General features: G+C 39.9%; 1 protein-coding gene across 2 annotated transcripts; it reads left to right on the forward strand.

Moving 5' to 3' along the window:
• Positions 1-668: 668 nt before the first annotated feature.
• Positions 669-21650, forward strand: PGBD1 (piggyBac transposable element derived 1). 2 transcript variants are annotated; one of them, XM_011991259.1, is made up of 7 exons: positions 669-1056; positions 2883-3337; positions 4648-4804; positions 6170-6258; positions 16143-16272; positions 17204-17300; positions 19828-21650. In XM_011991259.1, the coding sequence occupies exons 2-7, from the start codon at positions 2942-2944 to the stop codon at positions 21386-21388; spliced, it is 2430 nt and encodes an 809-aa protein (XP_011846649.1). In that variant the 5' UTR covers positions 669-1056; positions 2883-2941; the 3' UTR covers positions 21389-21650. The 2 variants fall into 2 exon arrangements, with proteins under 2 accessions (XP_011846649.1, XP_011846650.1); XM_011991260.1 differs by having other exon boundaries at positions 2903-3337.
• Positions 21651-23422: the final 1772 nt, after the last annotated feature.

The following is a 23422-nucleotide window of genomic DNA, read 5'->3' on the forward strand; positions in this document are numbered from 1 at the left end:
GGTATTGAATGATGTTCCCTCTAGCATGGCTTTTAAAGAAAAAATATAACCTAAGTATGCATCAATAGGATAGTTAAGTAAATTACGGAACACCCATACAATATTACTTAGCTGCTAAAGAATAAGCTGATCTGTGAAGATCTCCAAGCTGTCTTAACCGAAAAGAGCTAAGGTGCAAAATTACATTATGATACCATAAGTGTTTTAAAATGTATAAATGCTTATTCACTAAACAAAATGTTTATTACGTGCTACTGTGTGACAGGTAGTGTCCTAGATAAATATGCACAAAATACAATGGTTAACTCTAAAGAGTGGGACACTTTTCGTTTTATGGTCCTTCTGCAACTTGACTTTTTTATTGTACGTATATTATGTATACTTAAAGAAAATAATTTGTACAGCTTACTATAATGGTCTTTTAATTGATCTGTTTCGCCTCCTAACCAGTGATGACCCCGAAGACAGACATTTACCACTCTGTTGGTTTTTAATTGAAATGATGTACATAAATGTGGGGCGTGCTTGCACCGTCCGGATGGGCCTGAGGTCCGGCAGCGGAGAGCGACCTGGGCGAGGCGGGAGGTGGCAGTGGGGGTCCTCCCGGATCACCAGAGAGACGAGCGGCCGTGCTCCTAGAGAGGCAAGGAACCCGCCAGACTCCGCCGCTCGGCTGCGGGCGCGGCGAGTGGAGAAGCTTTTGTGCCGGCCCAGCTGCCGGAGGCGCCGGCGACACCCAACAGCCCGCCAGCCCGCCAGTAGCACGGCCTGGGCTCTGGGGAAACCGGCGCTCTCGACTGGGCAGCCCCGGGCCTCTGCGCTCCCTCGGGAGCCTTTCACGAGGTCGGCTACGTTTTTGTTGTGCGCGTTCCTGAACTTTTGGTCCATTAACCAACAATTAGACACGCAGGTATTCAGTGCCTGGCGCGGTGCTAGATGCTGGGTGTAATCTCAGAAAAATACATTCTGGGGTGCGCCTGAGGGTGCTGGCTGCTGGCATCTCAGGTGCTTTACGTGCATTCGTGAAGAAGTCCATCAGTATTTGTTGAATACCAGGTACGTGCCGGGCTTGTAGAGTCTATGCAGAGATAAACTCCTGTCCTCAAGAACCCGGGTGGGGATGGGCTGGGTGATCTGTAATACGAGATGGAGGAGATGAAGGTTTTCCATGGGAACACCCATCTCTACCTGTGTGGCTTACTTTTCCTGTCTATATGTTAGGGTTAGGGGTGGCCAGGGAAGGTTTCATATAGAACATTTGCGCTGGCCCTTGGGAATTTACCCTTAGAAGGGGGTCCTGACTGTATAGAGTGGGTGGAAAAAAAATTGAATACTTAGCATGGCAGTGAGATAAGGAATTTGGGAAGACCATGGCTTTCTTGAAAGTAGGAACTAAGTCTTTGATTCCAGAGTTAGCTTTATGCCTGGAAAACAATGAGATGCTCCACAAATGTTTATTGAGTGACAAACAAATCAGCAAAATCCAGTAAAGATTAGATCCTGGGGAGTTTGAGTTTACTTCAACGAGTTTAATGAAAACTTTGTATGTGTTTATGTGTGTGTAAGGTATGTTGAATATGGTCAGAATTGTGCTTTAGGGAATATTAATCCAGTGACCATAGAAGCGGGGAATTGGGCAGGAATACCATAACATTATTGTGACAGTGAATGAAAATGATAGTAAAATAATAAGGAAAGAATGGCTGCAAGAGGCGTTTTTAAGAATTGACTTGATTCACTGATTGTATATAGAGGCTGTTTAAAAGACTGAATGCATGGAAGATGATGGTGATGCCAGTAGAAATGGAGAAATACAGAGTGAATGCAGCTTTGAGGAACTCTGATCTTAGTTTGAGATCTGTTGAAATTATAGTGCAGGAGAAGCCCACAGCTGCTGGCATTTCAAGATGTGGGTTTGGAGTGCAAAAAGCAAGCTGGAGCCAAAGATTTGAGTCTTCTTGGGAACAGAGATATATTGAAACTGTGACTAAGGAGATCACAAAGGAAAAAACGAAGAGAGGGAAGAAAAGAACTTGATGCATTTCTACGGTTTCAGTTATGTGTTGTTGCATCAAAAATCAAACTCTAAACTTAGTGGCTGAAAACAAGCTCAGCTTATTGTTCCTCAGGATTCTGCAGGTTGACTGGGTAGTTCTACTGGTCTCACCTGGAGTTACTAATAGAGCTGCATTCAGCTGGTGAATTATTTGAGCACTAGGCCCGGCTGGGTTTTAGCTTGGTCATTTTGGTTCTCATCCACGTGACCTCTGTCTAGCTAGCTTGGGCCTCTCACAGCATGGCAGTCTTATGGCAGTGAGCCAAGAGCTACAGCAGCACTCTCTCTCTTACAGTGTCATTTCTGCCATATTCCATTGGTCAAAGCAAGTCATAGGCCAGAACAAATTCAAGGGAAGGAAAAATAGACTCCACCCCTTGATGAGAACAGTGGCAAAATCTCATCACAAAAGGTATTTGAGGATGGGAGACTTTGGAAACAGTCTATTACACCTACATTTAAAGTGGAATATTCAGTGAGAGTTACACAGATATAGATGACCTTTGAGACTGTATTATTTGCCCATGAAGGCAGCCATCTGCCTCCTCAATGGGTAAAATGATCCCTTCTCCCCAGCTAAAGTGCAAGCTACTTGAGCGTTCTTATTGCTAACGCTTCTTCCTTCATATCCTACATCCCTTACCTCTGGACTCAGACCCTTTAGTACTAGTTCAGAATATACTTCTGATTCATTTCACTGATAAATAGAAGCAAGCAGGCTCAGCTTTTGAGCATTACCTACAGTGGGTACAAAAATATAAGTAGATTACATACAGTTTTGAAGATCTTAGAATTTGTGTGTTGCTGATCAATTCTTATGCCTCAGATCTCTATTTCTGAACACAGACCCCCAAGCTAAGTGAAGCTTTAGCCTCTAAACTCAACATGTATGAAGCTTTGCCATGCTCTGCTCCTGAAAATGAAGATGGCCTTGTGAAAGTGAAGGAGGAAGATCCCACCTGGGAGCAGGTGTGCAACTCACAGGAGAGCAGCTCCCACACTCAGGAGATTTGCCGCCTGCGCTTTCGGCAGTTCAGCTACCAGGAGGCTCATGGACCCCGGGAAGCTCTGGCCCAACTCCGAGAACTTTGTCATCAATGGCTGAGACCCGAGATGCACACCAAGGAACAGATAATGGAACTGCTGGTGCTGGAGCAGTTCCTGACCATCCTGCCCAAGGAGCTCCGGCCCTGTGTGAAGACATATCCTCTGGAGAGTGGAGAGGAGGCAGTGACAGTGCTGGAGAATCTAGAGACAGGAAGTGGAGACACAGGACAACAGGTGGGAAGAAAATGTGTGTGGTGGTGTGGGAGAAGAACAGGGGGACATGTATCAGTTTATTTTTAACTTTTTATTTTGAAATAACTTCTAATTTATAGAAGTATTGGAAGAATAAAGAACTCCTGTAAACTCTTCATCCAGATTTGCCAGTTGTTAACATCTGTTTCATGAAGTCCCATTGTTGTGTACACACTTGTGCAAGGAAGTGCATTCCCCCCAATATGCATATGTACATGTATACACACACATACATACATACACACATGCAGTATTTTTTTTTTTCCTCAAACCATTTGAGAGTTAGTTGCAAACACTATATCCCTTTACCTCACTGTTGCCCAGGCTGGAGTGCAGTGGTACAATCATAGCCTCATTGCGGTCTTGAACTGCAATGGTGGAAGGCTCCTGAGTAGATGAGGCTACAGGTGCGTGCCACCATGCCTGGCTAATTTATCTTTAATTTTTTGTAGAGGGGGTGGGGTCTTGCTGTACTGCCCAGGCTGATCTTGAACGCCTGGCCTCAAGTTATCATGCTGCCTTGGCCTCCTAAAGTGCTAGGATTACAGGCGTGAGCCAGTGCACCAGCCATTCAGTGTGGATTTCTGAAGAGTGAGGACATTCTGTTGTATAACCAGAATACAAAAATCAAGTTTAGGGAAATTAAAATTATGATACTGTCATATAACCTTAGTCTTTATTCGTATTTTGCCATGTTATCCTAATAATGTTCTTTATGAAAATTTTCCTCTGATTCAGGATACGAGCCAGCATCACATATTGCAGTTAGTTGCCATATCTCTAGTCTTTGTGAATCTGGAGTAGCTGCTGTCTTTCTTTGTCATGACATTGTTATTTTTGAAGAGTACAGCTAGTTTTTTTGGAGAATATCCCTCAATTTGAGTTTGTCCTATAATTTCTCGTGGTCAGATTCAGGCTGCACATTTTGGCTAGAATACCACAGAGGTAATGTTGTGTTCTCAGTGCATCACTTCAGGAGGTGCGTAGTGATGATTTGTCTCATTACTGATGAGGTTATGGTGGTACCTGTCAAATTTCTCCAGTAGAAAGTTACCATTTCCCCATATGTAATTACTAAGTAATCTGTGGGAGACATTTTGAGTTGGTGTACATATCCTGTTCCTCGTTAAACTTTGACCAGTGTTTGTTGTTTTTGTTTTTCTGGGCTGGGATCCTTTGCCTATCTTTTCTGCTTTGTTTGCTGCTGTATCCTCAGCATATAGAACAGTGCCTGGCTCTTAGCATGCAGTCCATATATGCATGCCTTTTCAAAATAAATCTTTTGTTTCCAGGCCTCTGTCTATATTCAGGGACGAGACATGTGCCCAATGGTGACAGAATATCAAGGAGTCTCTTTGGAATGTCCGAGCCTCCAGCTCCTGCCTGGAGTAACCACTCTGAAGTGTGAACCTCCACCGCTTCCTCAAGAGAACCCCCAAGAAGTGAGTGGTGAGTGCTAGAGTGAGTTTAGCGAGGACACTGGGAACTGGCCACTGACACTTGCACAGCCTTCTTGTCCTCAAGTTTGTATACATTGTGAAATGATTACCACAAGCTAACTTACGTATCTCACAGTTACCTTTTATGTGTCTGTGGTAAGAATTCCTAAGATCTACTCTCATGAAATTTCAAATATACAATACATTATTACTAACTATAGTGGCCATTCTGTACATAGGTCTTCAGAGCTTATTCATCTTATAACTGCAAGTTTGTACCCTTTGACCAACATCAAGTTTTATTTTTTTGTCTAACCCTGTATCTGGACAAACTTTTAAAGACCTGCTTTATTTTACACTGTGCTTTTTAAGCTGGTTTATTTAGTATGTATGTGTTGTGGACAAGTACATATAATAGTAAAAGTGAATTGGGGCAAGGCTTTTTTTTTCCAGCAAACTTTATTCCTTCTAGAAATGAAACAACAGCAATAAAAAGATTCCATAGTGGTCCATTACAGAAGCAAAGAAAAGCAGAGCAAAGAAAAGTGATGTTCTGTTTTATATTTTGGGTTAGAATTACCACATGTGCTCTTCATTTGATAATTTTGTACTCTGCCATCTGCCAACTGCCAACTGTGTGACCTAGGCAAGTCATTTAATAGGCCATTCAATTAGTCAACAATTATGTGTTTGATCTCTGTGTGTACTCTGCACTCAGCTGTGATTCTTCTGAGTGTGCCTAGGATTTTGGCAGCAATAATTTGGACCTTCTTGATTATTTTGAGGATTGGAAATAATCTTTTAAAGTAACAGCACAGTGGCTGGCATTGTGCAGTCATCATCGCCGTTTTGATTATTGTTGGTTCTTTGGGATCAGTACCTCCTAACAGTTTTTCTAGTTCATGGCTAACATCTCTTCTCTACTTTTTTTTAATATCTTTATTTTTCTGTCTCTTTATCTTCCTTTCTTCTGCTTTCTTGTTTCCCCTCTGTCTCATCTTTCTACTCTCCACATCCTTTCTTTTGCCTCTGTGTTCTCTCCTTGATCCTTCCTTTATCACCAGCTTCTTCCTCCCCTTTATTTTTATCTATGATTTTTATTTTTTCTTTATGTAAAAGTGAATGACTATAAAACACCTTATGAGTTCATAAATCCCACTCCATTTTTTGCGTGAGAGACCCTAAAGCTGTAGAATTTTAGAATTTCTGACAGAATGAAAGCAGTTGTGATGCTCTTTCTCACACAGTAAAATCTACATCTTAGTTCTTGAATGTTTCACAAACATCACATTTGGGGGAAAAGGCTGAGTCTCCAAGAAGGGTACCCTGAAGGCCATCATGTCTCATTTAGGACTCTTACCTTCTCCCTCTACAGGGCCTGTTCCCCACGGATCAGCTCATCTCCAGGAAAAAAGCCCCAGAGACAAGGCTGCAGTGCCTGTGTTTAACCCAGTCAGGTCCCAGGTAAGTAGGATGCCCAAGCTTGTAGGAATGTCAGTAGTGGTCTTTCTCCTTCATTCCATGTTCCTTGCCCTTCTCTTGGCTCACACTCATCATCCCGAGAGCCATTCAGGTGGCATAGTCCCTCTGCCTTCACCTTGTCACAGAATATCACAAAGTGTGTTGCATCATTCAAGGAGCTTGTATTGATTACATGCCATTGTCTCATTTCATTGTTTAGGAGGCATGTCCAAATCTCAAGGCATGGGAGTGAGGGGTGGAGTGAGGCTCCTGGTTTCAGAAAGTGCTCCACTCATTTGATGTTGAGTAACTGATATTTTCTCTTTTGAAGTCTCTGGTTTATCTCCCCAGCTTTAGAACAAGGGCCCTTTCTCACACTACTTTATATTCAGCACATATGCAATTAATGCTTGGTGATAATAATGGAAATTCTATATATCCAAGGTAATACTTAACATCTTCTTCACAAAATGGATTCTGGTTTTTTTTTTTTTTTTTTCCTTATCAGTGGTTCATTCATTTTCCTAGTCATTCATTTACCAAAAAAATAAATAAATAAGTCTCTCATTTAAGTCCTCTTAATATTGCTGCCACATCAGTTTCCTCAAGACACTTGCTCAGTCCTCTTCTATGGCTTCTAATTGATTTTTAGTTCTATCAGACCCAGTGCCTCCTATTATTAACAAATACTTCCTGAGAAGAAGTGTCTAGAAAATAAAACGTACTCATGCACATTCTGAAAATCAGCATAATTCCCTTAAATGTAATATAATGGTATAATGTAGAAACAAAAAAGTTACTTATTTTAAAAGTAGCATTTCAGTAGGTAGGAATTGAACAATGAGAACACTTGGACACAGGAAGGGGAGCATCGCACACCGGGGCCTGTTGTGGGATAGGGGGCGGGGGGAGGGATAGCATTAGGAGATATATCTAATGTAAATAACGAGTTAATGGGTACAGCACACCAACATGGCACATGTGTACATATGTAACAAACCTACCATGTACCCTAGAACATAAAGTATTAAAAAAAAAAAAAGTAGTGTTTCAAAATGCAAGTGCTCCACGTGATTATAACTAGGAAATAACATAGTCAGGTGTTTGCACTGAAGTATCATTAGTAAGTTCAAATGAAGGAGGAATAAGATCAGAAGTCCAAGAAAATCAAAGGGCAATGGTGTAGGTGGACAGTGGAATGAAACTAGTATTGAGTCAGATAATACAAGACTAGACAGAGAAAGTGGGGCCCTTAATTGAAGTAGGGCTTAGATGTTATAAATTGAATTATGTGCCTCTAAAAGATATGTGAAAATCCTAACCCCAAGTACCTGTGAATGTGACCTGATTTGGAAATAGACTCTGTCTTAGTCCATTTTGTGTTGCTGATAACAGAATTCCTGAGACTGGGTAATTTATTTTAGAAAGAGGTTTGTTTAGCTCAAAGTTCTGCAACCTGGGAAGTCCAAGATCATCAGCCTGTCTGGTGAGTATCTCATGCTGCTTTAGCTCATGACAGAAAGTGGAATGATGGAGAATCAAGTGTGTGCAAGGGGACCAAACGTTAGAGGCAGCCATCCTTTAAATAGCCTGCTCTTGGATCTGAGCAAGAGCAAGAATAGAAAGCTTATTCAAAGAAATAACAATAGGCCAGGTGCAGTGACTCTCACCTGTAATCCCAGCACTTTGGGAGGCCATAGCAGGAGGATTGCTTGAGGCCAGGAGTTCGAGACCAGCCTGAGTAACACAGCAAGACCCTGTATCTATTAAAAGAAAGAATAGGCCGGGCGCGATGTCTCACACCTATAATCCCAACACTTTGGGAGGCTGAGGTGGGTGGATCGCGAGGTCAGGAGTTCGAGACCAGCCTGGCCAACATGGCAAAACCCTGTCTCTACAAAAAATACAAGAAAAAAATTATCCAGGTGTGGTGGCAGGCACCTGTAATCCCAGCTACTTGGGAGACTGAGGCAGGAGAAGCACTTGAACCTGGGAGATGGAGGTTGCAGTGAGCTAAGATCATGCCATTGCACTCCAGCCTGGGCAACAAGAGCAAGACTCCATCTCAAAAAATTAAAATAAATTAAAAAAAATAGAGAAATGATAACAAAAATCTTCACAAAACTTGAGAAAGATATAAATGTCCAGGTACAGGAAGATCTGAGAACACTGAACAGAATCATCCCAATTAAGACTACTACAAGGCATATAATAATCAAACTCTCAACTCTCAAGGAAAAAGAGAGGATCTTAAAAACAGCAAGAGAAAAGAAACAAACGCTGCACCTCATCTGGCAACAGACTTCTCAATGGCAATCATATAGGCCAGGAAAAGGTGGAATGACGTTTTCAAAGTACTCCAAGAAAAAAACTGACATTCACGAATATTGTACCCAACAGAATTATCTTTCATTTATGGTGGAGAAAGCGTTTCCTAGACAAACAAAAGCTGAGAGAGTACACTACCACCAGACACATCTTACAAGAAATGCTAAATAATTCTTAATCTAAAAGGAAAGAAGACTAATATGCAAAAAGAAAACTTTTGAAGGCATAAAAGTCACTGATAAAATTAAGTACATGGACAAACCCAGAATACTTTATTACTATAATAGTAGCATACAATATACTCACAACTGTACTGTGAAGTCCCAAGACATACCTATCAAAAACAATAATAGGACTGGACACAGTGGCTCATGCCTGTAAACCCAGTTCTTTGGGAGGCTGAAGTGGGAGGATCACTTGAGACAAGGAGTTTGAGACCAGCCTGGGCAACATGGTAAGACCCTGACGCTGTACCTGGAGACAGGAGACAGAGTAAGACCATATCTTTAAAACAAAACAAACAATAATAGCTAGCAACCTGTCAAGAGATAGGTAATATAAAGATATAAATTGAGACAGTAAAAAGTCAAAATCTAGAGGAATGGAATTAAAGCATATAATTTTTTTCTGTGTGTTTCTGCCTTTGTTTCTACTCTTGTATTTGGGATCTAAGATAAGTTGTCATCTCTTTAAAATAACTTATTATATCTAAAGGTCTTCTTTGTAAGCCTCATGATAACCGCAATGCAAAAACCTATAATAAACACACTAAAAATAGCAACAAATGAAGGCATACTATAAGAGAAAATCACTTAGCCACAGAGGGTTTTTGTTGTTGTTGTTTGAGATAGGGTCTCGCTTTCACTGAGGCTGGAGTGCAGTGGTATCATCTCAGCTCACTGCAACCTCTGTCTCCCGAGCTCAAGTGATCCTCCCACCTCAGCCTCCCAAGTAGCTGGGACCACAGGTGTGTGCCACCATGCCTGGATAATTCTTTGTATTTTTTATACACCTGGGTTTTTACCATGTTGCCCAGGATGGCCTTGAACTTCTGGCCCCAAGCAGTCTGCCCACCTTGACCTCCCAAAGTGCTGGGATTACAGGCATGAGACACCGTGCCCGGCTGTATATAATAATTATAAATACCTATGCATGTAACACCAGAGCTCCCCAGTATATAAAGAAAACATTAATAGATCTAAAAGGAGAGCTAGACTGCGATACAATAATAGTAGGAGATTTTAATTACCCCATTCTCAGTAATTGACACATCATCCAGATAGAAAGTCAACAAAGAAACAGTGGAATTAAACTACATACTAGATCTAATAAGCCTAACTGATATTTACTGAACATGTCACTCAACTGCTACAGAATGCACATTCTTTTCATCAGCACGTGGAACATTCTTAAGAATAAACCATATCTTAGGCCACAAACAAATCTGAACAAATTTTTTAAAACTATAAATCATATCAAGTATCTTTTCTAATCACAGTGGAATAAAACTAGAAAGCAATAACAAGAAAAACCTTGGAAACTACACAAACGCATGGAAATTAAATAGCATGCTTCTGAACAACTAATTTGTCAGGGAAGAAATTAAAAAGGAAATCTAAAAATGTCTTGAAACTAATGAATATAGAAAATGTGACATAACAAAATTTGTGGGATACAGCAGAAGCAGTACTAAGAAGGAAATTTATAGCAATAAACACCTATATTAAAAAAGTAAAAATACATCAAATGAACAACCTAATGATACACCTCAAGGAACTAGAAGAGCAACAACTGGCCAAACCCGAAATTAGTAGAAGGAAACAAATAATAAGGATTAGAGCAGAAATAACTGAAATTGAGACAAAAAAAAAGAAAAGAAAAACCCAGAAGAACAGTGAAACAAGAAGTTGGATTTTTCGAAAAGGTAAACAAAATCAAGCCTTTAGCTAGACAAACAAAAAAGGAGAAGACCCAAATGAATAAAATCAGAAATGAAAAAGACGTAACAGCTGAGACCTCAGAAATACAAAGAACTGTTAGAGACTATTATGAACAACTACATGACAATAAATTTGAAAACCTAGAAGAAATGGATAAATTCCTAGATACATGCCGACTACTAAGATTGGACCATGAAGAAATAGAAAACCTCAGCAAACCAATAACAAGTAACGAGATAGAATCTGTAACAAAAAGTTTTCAAAGAAAACTTTTTCAAAGGAAAGCCCAGGAGCTGTTGGCTTCCCTGCCAAATTCTAAACATTTAAAAAAGAACTGATACCAATCCTATTCAAACTCTTCAAAAAAATAAAAAATGAAGAAGAGGTACTACTTCCAAATTCATTCTAGGAGGCCAGGATTACCCTGACACTAAAACCAGACTAGGATACAAGATAAAAAGAAAACTACAGACCAATATCACTGATGAGCATAGGTGCAAAAATTCTCAGTGAAACACAAGCAAACTGAATTCATCAACACATTAAAAAGATCATTCACCATGATCAAGTGGGATTCACTCCAGGGATGCAAGGATGATTCAACATATGCCAATCAATAAATGTGATATATCACATTAATATCAGGAACAAAAACCATATTATTATTTCAATAGATGCTGAAAAGCATTTGATAAAATTCATTGCTTTTTGATAAAAACCCTTGTCAAAATTGGTATAAAAGGAACATATGTCAAAATTAGGGCCATATGTGACAAACCCACAGCTAACATCAAACTGAAGGCCTTTTCTCTAAGGACTGGAACAAGACAAGGATGCCCACTCTCACCACTGTTGTTCAACATAATACCAAAGTCCTGGCCAGAGCAGTTACACAAGAGAAAGAAATAAATGGCATCCAAACTGGATAGCAAAAAGTCAGGTTAGTCTGTTTGCAGATGATATAATCTTATACCTAGAAAAACCTGAAGACTACACCAAAAAAAACTGTTAGTGCTGATAAACTAAGTAAAGTTGCAGGATAAAAAATCAACACTCAAAAATTAGTAGCATTTATATACTCCAATAGTGAGCAATCTGAAATAGAAATCAAGAAAATAATCGCATTTACAATAGCTACAAAAAATGTAAAATACTTAGGGAATTCAAATAGTAAAAATTTAAACACCAAATTAAGTTAAATTTAGTGTTTAAATTCCCTAGGTATTTAATATTTTTTAGTATTTTATAATTTATAATTTAGTGTTTAAATACTAAAGGAGTGAAAGACATATAAGGAAAACTAAAGCTCTCATGGAACAAATTGAAGAGGATACAAAAACAATGGAAAGATATTTCATGCTCATGGATTGGAAGAATTTATATTGTTAAAATAATATAAATTATTAGAATTTATATTATTAAAATTACTTCCCAAAACAATTTACAGATTCAGTGTAATCACTATCAAAATACCAATGACATTCTTCACAAAAATCCGAAAAAAAATTCATGTCATGAGCCCTAAATCTAATGACGCGTATTCTTATGAGAAGTCTGTATTTGCAAATTTACCAAAGGGTTGAAAAAAAAAGAAAGAAAAATGCCCAAGTGAAAACACACACAGGGAGAATGCCATGTAATGACTGAGGCAAAGATTTGTGTAACACATCTGCAAGCCGAGGAACACCAAGAATTACTGACAAACACTAAAAACTTGGAGAGAGACATGGAAAATTATCTCATAGAACTTTTTCTTTTCTTTTCTTTTCTTTTCTTTTCTTTTCTTTTCTTTTCTTTTCTTTTCTTTTTTTTCTTTTTGAGACAGAGTCTTGCTCTGTTGCCAGGCTGGAGTGCAGTGGCGTGATCTCAGCTCACTGCAACCTCCGACTCCCTGGTTCAAGCGATTCCCCTGCCTCAGCTCTAAAATAGCTGAGATTAAAGGCACGCACCACCACACCACGCCCAGCTAATTTTTGTATTTTTAGTAGAGACAGGGTTTCACCGTGTTGGCCAGGATGGTCTTATCTCCTGACCTAGTGATCCGCCCACCTTGGCCTCCCAAAGTGCTGGGATTACAGGCATGAACCACCGCACCAGGCCTCCCATAGATCTCTCAAAGATAACATGGCCCTGCTGATATATTGATTTTGGATTTCTAGCCTCCAGAGCCATGAGAGAATATAATTCTGTTGTTTTCTGCTATTGAGGTTGTGGTACTTTGTTACGAGAGCTGTAGGAAAGCAATATAAGTTACAAAACAAATTGTGGACAGATAAAAAGGGAGAAAATAAGGAGGTGTGATATTACAGATATACCTCCTTTATTGTGTTTCACTTTATTGTGTTTCACTTTATTGTGCTTTGCAGTATTGAAAGTTTGTGATGACTCTGTGTGGAACAAGTCTGTCAGCACCATTTTTTCTAACAGCGTGTGCTTACTTTGTGTCTGTATGTCACATTTTGGTAATTCTTGCAGTGTTTCAAACTTTATTTTTATATCTGTCATGGTGATCTGTGATCAGTTATTTTTGATGTTGCTATTGAATTTGTTTTGGTGTGCCACAAACCATGCCCATTTAAGATGGCAAACCTAATCGATAAACATTGTATGTGTCCTGACTGCTCCATTGACCAGCTGTTCCCCCATCTCTTTTCCTTTCCTTGGTCCTTGCTATGTCCTGAGACACAATAATATTGAAATGAAACCATTTATAATACTACTACTACAGTGACCTCTATATGTTCAAGTGAAAAGAAGAGTCACATGTGTCTCAGTTAGTTAAATCAAAAGCTAGAAGTGATTAAGCATAGTAAGGAAGGCATGTTGAAAGCTGAGATAGGCCAAAAGCTAGGAGGCCTCTTGTGCCAAACAGGCAAGTTGTGAATGCAAAGGAAATGTTCTTGAAGGAAATGAAAAGTGCTGGTGAATATACAGATGATAATAAGAAAGCAAAAAACTTTTCGCTGATATGGAAAAAGTTTGAGTGGTTTGGATAGAAGATCACACCAGACACAGCATTGCCTTAAGCCAAAGGCTAATCCGGAACACATCTCTTACTCTCTTCAATTCTGTGAAGGCTGAGAGAGGTGAGGAAGCTATGGAAGAAGAATTGGAAGCTAGCAGAGGTTGGTTCATGAGGTGTAAGGAAGAAGCCATCTCCATAAAATGCATCAGCAACAAGTGCTGATGTAGATGCTGCAGCAGGTTATTCAAATCTAGCTAAAATCACTAATGAGATGGTTACACTAAACAACAGATTTTTGGTGTAGATGAAACAACCTTATATTGGAATAAGATGCCATCTAAGACTTTGATTGCTAGAGAGGAGAAGTCAATGCCTGGCTTCAAAGCTTCAAAGGACAGGCTGACTTGTTAGGGGCTTATGCAGTTGGCGACTTTAAAGTTGAAGCCAGTGCTCATTTATCATTCTGAAAATCCTAGGGTCCATAAGAATTAGGCTAAACCTACTCTGCCTGTGCTCTAGAAATGGAACAACAAAGCCTGGATGATAGCACATCTGTTTACAGCATAGTTTACTGAATATTTTAAGCCTACTCTTGAGACATAGTACTAAAAAAAAAATTCTTTGAAAATATTACTGCTTATTCACAGAGCACCTAGTCACACAAGAGCTCTGAAGGACAGGTACAAGGAAAATTAATGTTTTCAAGCCTTCCAGTACAATACACATTCTGTAACCCATGGATCAAGGAGTAATTTTGACTTTCAAGTCTTACTTTTTGAGAAATACATTTTGTAAGGCTATAGCTGCCATAGATAGTGATTCCATAGATAGTGATGGATCTGGGCAAAGTAAATTAAAAACCTTCTGAAAAGGATTCATCATTCTAGATGCCAGTAAGAACATTTGTGATTCAAGGGAGGAGGTAAAAATACCAACATTAACAGGAGTTTGGAAGAAATTGGTTCCAACACTCATGGTTGTCTTTGAGAGATTTAGGACTTCAGTGGATAATGTAGCTGCAGATGTGGTGGAAAGGACTGGTATTAGAAGTGGAACCTGAAGATGTGACTGAATTGCTACCATCTCATGATAAAACTTGAACAGATAAGTTACTTCTTATGGATGAGCAAAGAAAATGGTTTGAAATTGAATCTACTCCTGGTGAAGCATTGTTGAAATGACAACAAAGGATTTAGAATATTAAATAAACTTAGTTGATAAAGCAGCAGATTATTGACTACAATTTTGAAAGATGTTCTACTGTGGGTAAAATGCTATCAAACAACATCGCATGCTACGCAGAAATCTTTTGTGAAAGAAGAGTCAATCAAGGTGGCCAACGTTACTGTTGTCTTATTTTAAGAAATTGCCACAGCCACCGAAACCTTCAGCAACCACCACACTAGTCAGCAGCCTCCAACATCGCAGGAAGGCCCTCTACCAGCAAAAAGATTATAACTCTCTGAAGGCTCAGATGCTTATTAGCATTTTTTAGCAATAAAGTATTTTTAAATTAAGATATATACCTTTTTTAGATATAATGCTTATCTACAATTAATAGACTACATACTATAGTGTAAACATAACTTTCACATGCACTCGAAAGCCAAGCAATTTATGTGGCTTGCTTTATTGTGGCGGTCTGGACCTGCAATATCTCTGAGGTATGCCTATGTTTAAATGAGGTGGGCTTTGCCTTTTATTATCAAAATAATTATCTGTTTGTAGTTTGGGATACGGTGATGATGAGTTAAAGAGAAAATATCTTCTGTCTTGAAACCCCCTCCTTGTCAAAACGGACATTCATTCTGTAAAAGACTGGCACTGTATCCTTTTTCAGGCAACAAGAAAGAGAAAGTAGATTGGAAAATGAGAGAAAATCAAGAGGTTTATGAAACCATGTGGTAGCCCTTTGGAACAGTGTCAGAGAGATAGAAAATCTCAGACAGTTTCCAAAATAAATAATTTCAGTGTGTGATTTTTCTAGCCTAAATATCATTACTAGCTTTGAAATGTTTTTAAACAATCTTTGTTCATGAAATTTAGTGAGATTTCTGCATTTACATTAGATTCCAAGTCTGTTTAAAGGAGTCTGAAAACTCCATTATGTATTTGTAGTCAGTTTAATTGTGTTTGTTATAACTGCAATATTATATTGAAGTGCTGTTCAACCAAATACATAGAAAATGCTGTAAAACTGTGTAGAATAATCTAAGTGAGTCAATTTTTGTGACAATGTCTTTAATCTATGTAAGCTTCCTTCTCTAACTTTCTTGAATCACTTGATTTTTTTTTCAGTATCATCCTATAAAAACTCTTAGGATTCCTATGTTTCAGTGCAGCTGATTTATATTGATTGTAGGTTTGATTCAGGAGAACACTCAAAAGTCCGCAGGATGTGGAAGAATTATTTGTAGTGTGGGACTGTCCCACATATTGCAAGATGCCTAGCATCTCTGGCCTCACCCTCTGAATGGCATTGGCTTGGAGTGGTGGTGGACTTCATTGCTATAACCAGAAAGATTCCCACAAATTTACTTAATGCCCTGAGGGGCTGGAACTATTGGTCTGCAGTGTGGTATTCAAACCCTTCACAACTGGATTCCTTAACCATGTGAAAACAAAGAGGCTATTTTCTTTTTTTGACTTTTTAGACATTGGTGAAGACTGAGGAAGAAACAGCCCAGGCCCTTGCTACAGAGAAGTGGCCACATCTGAGTCTGGCTCGGAGGAACCTCTGTGGGAACTCAGCTCAGAAGACAGTTACAAGCCTCAGTCTGATGAGTAAGGCCAGGCCTCTGACTGGACCCCTGTCTGGACTCTCATTTTCCCTTCACTCACCCCGGCTTGGCCCTTGGGAGCCCACGTTTCCTTCCACAACCTTCCATTCCCTTCTTCTAGCCTGTGCCTCCAGACTTCTCCTAGGCCTTATCACCTTGCATCCTTCCCAATCACATTTTCTTCTGTTGCTAATCAGCTTACTGATTCTTGTGGTTATCTTCTCTGATCATCCCTTCGAGTTCCCTGTTTCCTTCAGTGACTCCTTTGTATCCTTTTCCCCTTTTTTCTTCTCTATCGAGGATTCCATATAACTTGTCTTTCAGATATCCCTTCATACTTGGAATCCCCACGAACACCTCTGTCTGATCTTGTCTTTACCTCAGAGGAGGTCGTCTTCACTCTCTAAGAACACTACGGTTCATGTTTATTTTACTTTTTTAGTTTTTTTTAGAGATGGGGTCTCACTCTGTTGCCCATGCTGGAGCATAGTGGCATGATGATAGTTCACTGCAGTCTCAAACTCCTGGGCTCAAGCAGTCCTCCCACTTCAGCCTTCTAAACAGCTGGGGCTACACCCAGGTAATTTTCTGTAGACACGGAGGCTTGCTTTGTTACCCAGGCTTGAACTCCTGGCCTGAAGCAGTCCTCCCACCTCAGCCTTCCAAAGCACCCAGCCTAATTTTCTTGAAATGTGCTCTGCCCTGTTGGGATCTCTGTCCAGCTGGGCTTTGTTGCCTTAATTAACCTTTCTTACCATTTTCCCATCCCATGCCACATTTTGTAGGATTGCTGAAACTGTGCACCCTTGAAACACCAATATGATTTTTTGTTTGTTTGATTTGGCACATCTGTTCCCTACCTTGGAAGTTTGTTTTTTTTTTTTTTTTAAATTAACAGAACAGATGACATTTAAATCATTAATACTATATTTTAGCTGAAGAAATTGTAACTAAAGATACATTGTTTAATGCAAAGCAAGAAACTTCTGAAGAAATGGAACAAAGTGGAGAAGCCTCAGGAAAGCCCAACAGGTGAGTGTCCATGGTCCTCAGTGAATCAAATCCTACAGATATAAGAAACTGGAATGGAATCAGAGAAACCAATTGGTCAAAAGCCTGCTTCCCTGGAATAAGATATGATGACTGCCACTCACTTCTGTGGTCATAGAAGGTTCATGCCAAGAAAGTGACCTATTCAAAATGTTCAATATGCAATAAATATACAAAACCTTCAGTTGACACTCAGTTCCCTCTAAGAAGCCTATCCTCATCCAGTCTGTCCTTGATTACCCTTCCCTGGGCTCCCTTACATTTCTGTGGAGCTATAGAGAAGCCAGAAGGCAGATAATTTAACAAGAGTGAGGGCTACAGATGAAGCTGCCATGACAGTTAAGAAAGAAATGTCAGAGCAGAAGAGGACAAGCAGGGTACAGCTTGAGCATTCCAAATCTGAAATGTTCCAAAATCTGAGCTGTTTTGAGCACCAGCACGATGCTCAAAGGAAATGCTCATTGGAGCGTTTTGGATTTCGGATCTTTGGTTAGGGATGCCCAACTGGTATAATGCAAATATTCCAAAATCTGAAAAAATCCAACATTCAAAAATCTTCTGGCCCCAAGCATTTCAGATAAGGGAAAATTAACCTGTATTTTCAACCGCCATTAGACCTGAACAAGGTATAGGTCAAAAGGAAAGTTAGCTGATGAAGTGGAAATGAATGACAGTGGTGGGCACTTCATAAGTGCTGGTTGTGGGAATGAATGAACTTGTAACACATACTCCTATGCAAATCAAGAAACTTCTGAAGAAATGGAACAAGGTGGAGAAGCCTCGGGAATGCCCAGCATTCCGAGGCTTCTCAGGATTGCAGAAAGAGAGGGAGCAAATCACAAGCAGAGGGTTGGCTTCTGGTGAGGCCATTTGGTCCTCAGAGACTTGAGAAAAGAGAGAGGAAGCAAGGTGGGATACTTGGCTAAAGAGCGGAGAAGGGGGTATGAATTTTCCTTATTAACATTTGTTCAACTTAGAGAAACTGGGAGCTAAATCTCAGCTAAAGTAGAAATGTCTTAAAGCTTAAGAAGAGAAATGAAATTTTGCATTAAGATTAGTGAAGACTGAGCCAGCCTCCGCTAAAGGAAGAGAAATGATGTTCAGTAACTTAGAGCAGAGTTATACAACTGGAGAATAGGAATCTGTTGTTGTGTCTGTGAGGTACATTTATTATCAGGCAACTATCAGGTAATTCACAGTGCCTATAAGAATAAAGATATTCATATAACAAAAAGTCTGAAGGTAGGCTATTTCAGGTTTGGTGCAATAGCTTAGCCATAGTATCAAAGGTCTAGCCCCCTGCCCTGCTTCGAGTCCCTCTCCCTCACCTCCACCCCACTTTCTTAGCTCACTGTTTTTTCCCATTTCTCACTCCCATTTCCTTCCCTCACAATATTGGGCTTAATGCACTGTAACTATTAGAGTTTAGATGTCAACAGTAGAAAGACTCAGTGTGATCAAGGAATGCACATATCTAAAAATTAAAAAGTTTGTGTAAAATAATACTTTTCAGCCAGGCGCAGTGGCTCACACTTGTAATCCCAGCACTTTGGGAGGCCAAGGTGAGTGGATCACGAGGTCAGGAGTTTGAGACCAGCCTGGCCAACACAGTGAAACCCTGTCTGTACTAAAAATACAAAAATTAGCTGGGCATGGTGGCACGTGCCTGTAGTCCCAGCTACTCAGGAGGCTGAGGCAGGAGAATCGCTTGAACCTGGGAGGCGGAGGTGGCAGTGAGCTGAAATCATGCCACTGCACTCCAGCCTGGGTGACAGAGCTAGATTCTGTCTCAAAAAAAAAAAAAAAATTTTTCGTCTTTGTAACTTTAGCTTACTTCCTTGTAGACCTGATAAAAATCAGTCCAAGTGCAATGAGTTGAGAGTTGAGTTTCATTTGTTCTTCCCCAGAGTAGTATGTCCATCAGATGAATATAGAACTAGCAGGGGCTAAGTCCTTCCATATTCAGAAATTCTGTGAGAGGTGTGAGGAGACCTGGTAAATAATGACCTTTTTTTCGTGTTCAGGTTCAGAACCAATTGACAGGGTCGTAGGAGTAAAATAGATGGTTCTGGAAACCTCAGTTTCTTACTGACAGAAGTTAGACCGGATAAAAACGGCTTAAAGGCAGAGCTAAATAGGCTTGTACTGGCAGAGGAGGAATGTAGCAGATGTCCCTCTGCATAGGTCTTCTCAATGCAACTTGGGGCACCAAGGAGCATGGGATGTCTGCATCCTGCTCCTAAAGAGGACAGAGAGAGGGGTGTACCAAGGATACCCAGTTCTTTCTCCCAGGCTCAAGAGTTAGTTCCATCCTGAGGAGTGAGTAAGAGGTGGAGAGAGGCTAGAAATGTTCAATCTAGCCAAAGTCCTTCCCATGGAAACAAAAGAGATATAAGTAAGTATCTCCTCCCCACCCCAAGCCACGAAAGATATAAGCTTCAGCAGATTTATCATGTGTGAGAGAATATGATTGAGGATTTTTATAACATGTTCTTTTTTTCTTTTCCAGAGAGTGTGCACCCCAGATTCCTTGTAGTACTCCTATCCCTGCTGAAAGGACAGTTACACATTTGAACACTCTGAAGGACCGTCACCCAGGTGATTTGTGGGCCCGGATGCACATCTCATCCTTGGAATATGCTGCAGGAGACATTACCCGAAAAGGAAGAAGAAAAGACAAAGCTCGAGTGAGTGAACTGCTCCAAGGTCTCTCATTCTCTGGTGACTCAGATGTGGAAAAAGATAATGAGCCTGAGATCCAGCCTGCTCAAAAGAAGTTAAAGGTGTCTTGTTTCCCAGAAAAGAGTTGGACCAAAAGAGACATTAAACCCAACTTTCCAAGCTGGTCAGCACTAGATTCTGGACTTTTGAATCTCAAGAGTGAAAAGTTGAACCCAGTAGAGCTTTTTGAATTATTTTTTGATGATGAAACATTCAACTTAATTGTCAATGAAACCAATAATTATGCTTCTCAGAAAAATGTCAGCTTGGAAGTCACAGTTCAGGAAATGAGGTGTGTGTTTGGTGTCCTACTTTTGAGTGGATTTATGAGGCATCCTAGAAGGGGAATGTATTGGGAAATCTCTGACACCAATCAGAACCTGGTTAGAGATGCAATCAGAAGGGACAGATTTGAATTGATTTTCTCAAACCTGCACTTTGCAGATAATGGCCACCTAGATCAAAAAGATAAGTTTACAAAGTTGAGACCTCTCATAAAACAAATGAATAAAAATTTCCTCTTGTATGCTCCCCTGGAAGAATACTATTGCTTTGATAAGTCAATGTGTGAATGCTTTGATAGTTACCAATTCCTGAATGGAAAGCCTGTTAGAATTGGATATAAAATTTGGTGTGGTACAACCACACAGGGATATCTGGTTTGGTTTGAGCCCTATCAAGAACAATCAACTATGAAGGTAGATGAGGATCCTGACCTTGGGTTAGGTGGAAATCTAGTAATGAACTTTGCTGATGTTCTTTTAGAGAGAGGTCAGTATCCCTATCACCTGTGTTTTGATAGCTTCTTTACAAGTATCAAATTGTTGTCAGCCTTGAAGAAGAAGGGGGTGAGGGCAACAGGAACAATTCGTGAGAACAGGACCGAAAAATGTCCCCTTATGAATGTAGAACATATGAAAAAAATGAAGAGAGGGTATTTTGATTTCCAAGTAGAAGAAAACAATGAGATAATTTTATGTCGTTGGTATGGGGATGGCATTATCAGTCTGTGCTCCAATGCTGTGGGCATAGAACCAGTCAATGAGATAAGTTATTGTGATGCTGATGATGAAGAAATCCCTCAGATAAGTCAACCATCCATAGTAAAAGTGTATGATGAATGCAAGGAAGGTGTAGCTAAAATGGATCAAATTATTTCAAAGTATAGGGTGAGGATAAGAAGCAAGAAATGGTACTCAATTTTGGTAAGCTACATGATTGATGTAGCCATGAACAATGCATGGCAACTACACAGAGCCTGTAACCCAGGTGCTTCTCTAGACCCCTTGGATTTTCGGAGATTTGTTGCACATTTCTACTTGGAACACAACGCTGATCTGTCAGATTAAGGCACATAAAATGGACATAGTGCAGACATTAATAAGACATAGAAAAATAATTGTACATGCTGTTGTACCCTCCCGAAGTAAATCTGATATATGTAATGAAGTTATTAAATAATTAATACTTTTAAAAATCAGACATTTATATAGAGTTTCAAGGACTATTGTAACAATGTTAAAAATTATCTGTGAAAATGTTGAACTGTAGTACTTTTCTCTATGTCAAATTTTGTGTCAGACATGGGAAATCCTTTATTTGTTCAATTGACTATTTTGTGCGTTCATTTATTTATTTTTTGAGACACAGTCTCGCTCTGTGGCCAGGCTGGAGTACAGTGGCACGATCTTGGCTCACTGCAACCTCCGACATCCTGGTTCAAGCAATTCTCCTGCCTCAGCCTCCCGAGTAGCTGGGATTACAGGCACGTGCTGCCATGTCCAGCTAACTTTTGTATTTTTAGTAGAGACGGGGTTTCACCATGTTGGCCAGGATGGTCTTGATCTCCTGACCTCGTGATCTGCCCACCTTGGCCTCCCAAAGTGCTGGGATTACAGGCGTGAGCCACCATGCCTGGCTATTTTTGTGCATTTAAAGAATGAAATCCTACCTCTTAAAAAAAATTCTCTGAAGACGGCCATTTTTAAGATGCAAGCAATGTCATAGTAACCATAGAATGATACTGACTCCATAGTTCAAACTAGTGACACAGCTTATGAAGTAAGAATGGTCTAAACAGAACATAGGTGGTAGGAGACTAAAAACCTTAGCATTGGTGTAAAACTGGATTGGATTGTGTGTAAGTGAGAAGGGTCAGGCATGGATGTTAAAGGAGAATGCTATAAAGGAAAAACCAGAGGTGAAGCAGTGCCTTCAAATATTGAAATGGTAGGTGTATCCTGTGGTGATGGTGTGAGGCAGCAGAAGTCAGGAGAGTAAAGAAAATCAAGGAAACATGAAGCAAATCAGGATAATAAGTAACCGGGAGAGTTAAGGAAAAGATAGGCATAAAGTCAACATAAAGACCATGTTGAAATCACCTGATTAGATATCTAGGCTTAAGGTCATCAGTGATAGGTAACTGAAGGAGAAACACTTGGAAAAGTGAATGATATGGACTGTGACTCCTTAGTGTTGAAGTCTAGTATTGGTGGATTAGTCTGGAGGGTAGAGAAGACAGGCTCCACCTCATTTCTGTGGGCTGTAGCCACAACAGCTCCTTGCCTTTCTTTCATATCCTAATATTTACAGTCCCTTTCCTGGCTGGAAGGCAAGTGGTCAGGTTTGAATTCTTTCAACAGGTGTGTTTAGTATGTGGATGACTGGTGAAAGTGTAAGCCATGCGTAATGTCACAGATTCACCTATTCCATGCAAGATGTTCAAAGAAAATATAAGTTCATTACTTCCTGTAATTGATCTGATATTCTTTGTGAAATACATCACCAGGGTGGGTTGGTTTCTACTTTTAAATGATGAAGTGTCTGGTTAAATACCTACCCACAAAAGGGTATTAATAGACTGCAGGTTTTAGTTAAATGATGAGTGAGTGGTGCAGATAGTAATTGCTAATATAGGCAGGAAATAGTTACAGAATAACTTCTTATTTCACTTTCATGTCTGCCCTGATGTTTAGAGCCCTCTAGCCATCCCCACTTGGCAGTTATCAAAGGCTGCACTTTATATCTCCCACATTCTAAATCTGCTTTTCTCTTCTCCAGGGTTCCATAATTATGTAAATAATATTAATCACTGACCACCCAGGTATCAAACAAGACACCTAAATGTTACCTGTCACCCTCTTCTACTACTCATCTCTAATACCTCTTGAATCTATTCACACCATTCAACCTCTTTGCCATCATTCAGACCACAGTTCTGTGATGTTGCTTTACTGCTCACCAAACCCTTCCTTGACCCTCCCCCTCCCCAAACCTGTCTCCAAACAATGACTGTGAAAGTTCTGAAGAGCAAATCTGAGCATCAGCTATGCAGAAGATAGAAACAGTATGTTATGAAAAAGCATAAATAGTGGACTGTATGT

The sequence above is a fragment of the Mandrillus leucophaeus genome, unplaced genomic scaffold (genome assembly GCF_000951045.1).
Source record: "Mandrillus leucophaeus isolate KB7577 unplaced genomic scaffold, Mleu.le_1.0 Scaffold392, whole genome shotgun sequence".
Lineage (NCBI taxonomy): Eukaryota > Metazoa > Chordata > Mammalia > Primates > Cercopithecidae > Mandrillus > Mandrillus leucophaeus.

Excerpts from the sequence above, each read along its gene's own strand:
- PGBD1 (XM_011991259.1), top strand. The coding sequence starts at position 2,942 with ATGTATGAAGCTTTGCCATGCTCTGCTCCTGAAAATGAAGATGGCCTT. Across the intron at positions 3,338-4,647 it reads GTGGAGACACAGGACAACAG|GCCTCTGTCTATATTCAGGG; the intron begins GTGGGAAGAAAA and ends TTTTGTTTCCAG. Across the intron at positions 16,273-17,203 it reads TACAAGCCTCAGTCTGATGA|CTGAAGAAATTGTAACTAAA; the intron begins GTAAGGCCAGGC and ends ACTATATTTTAG.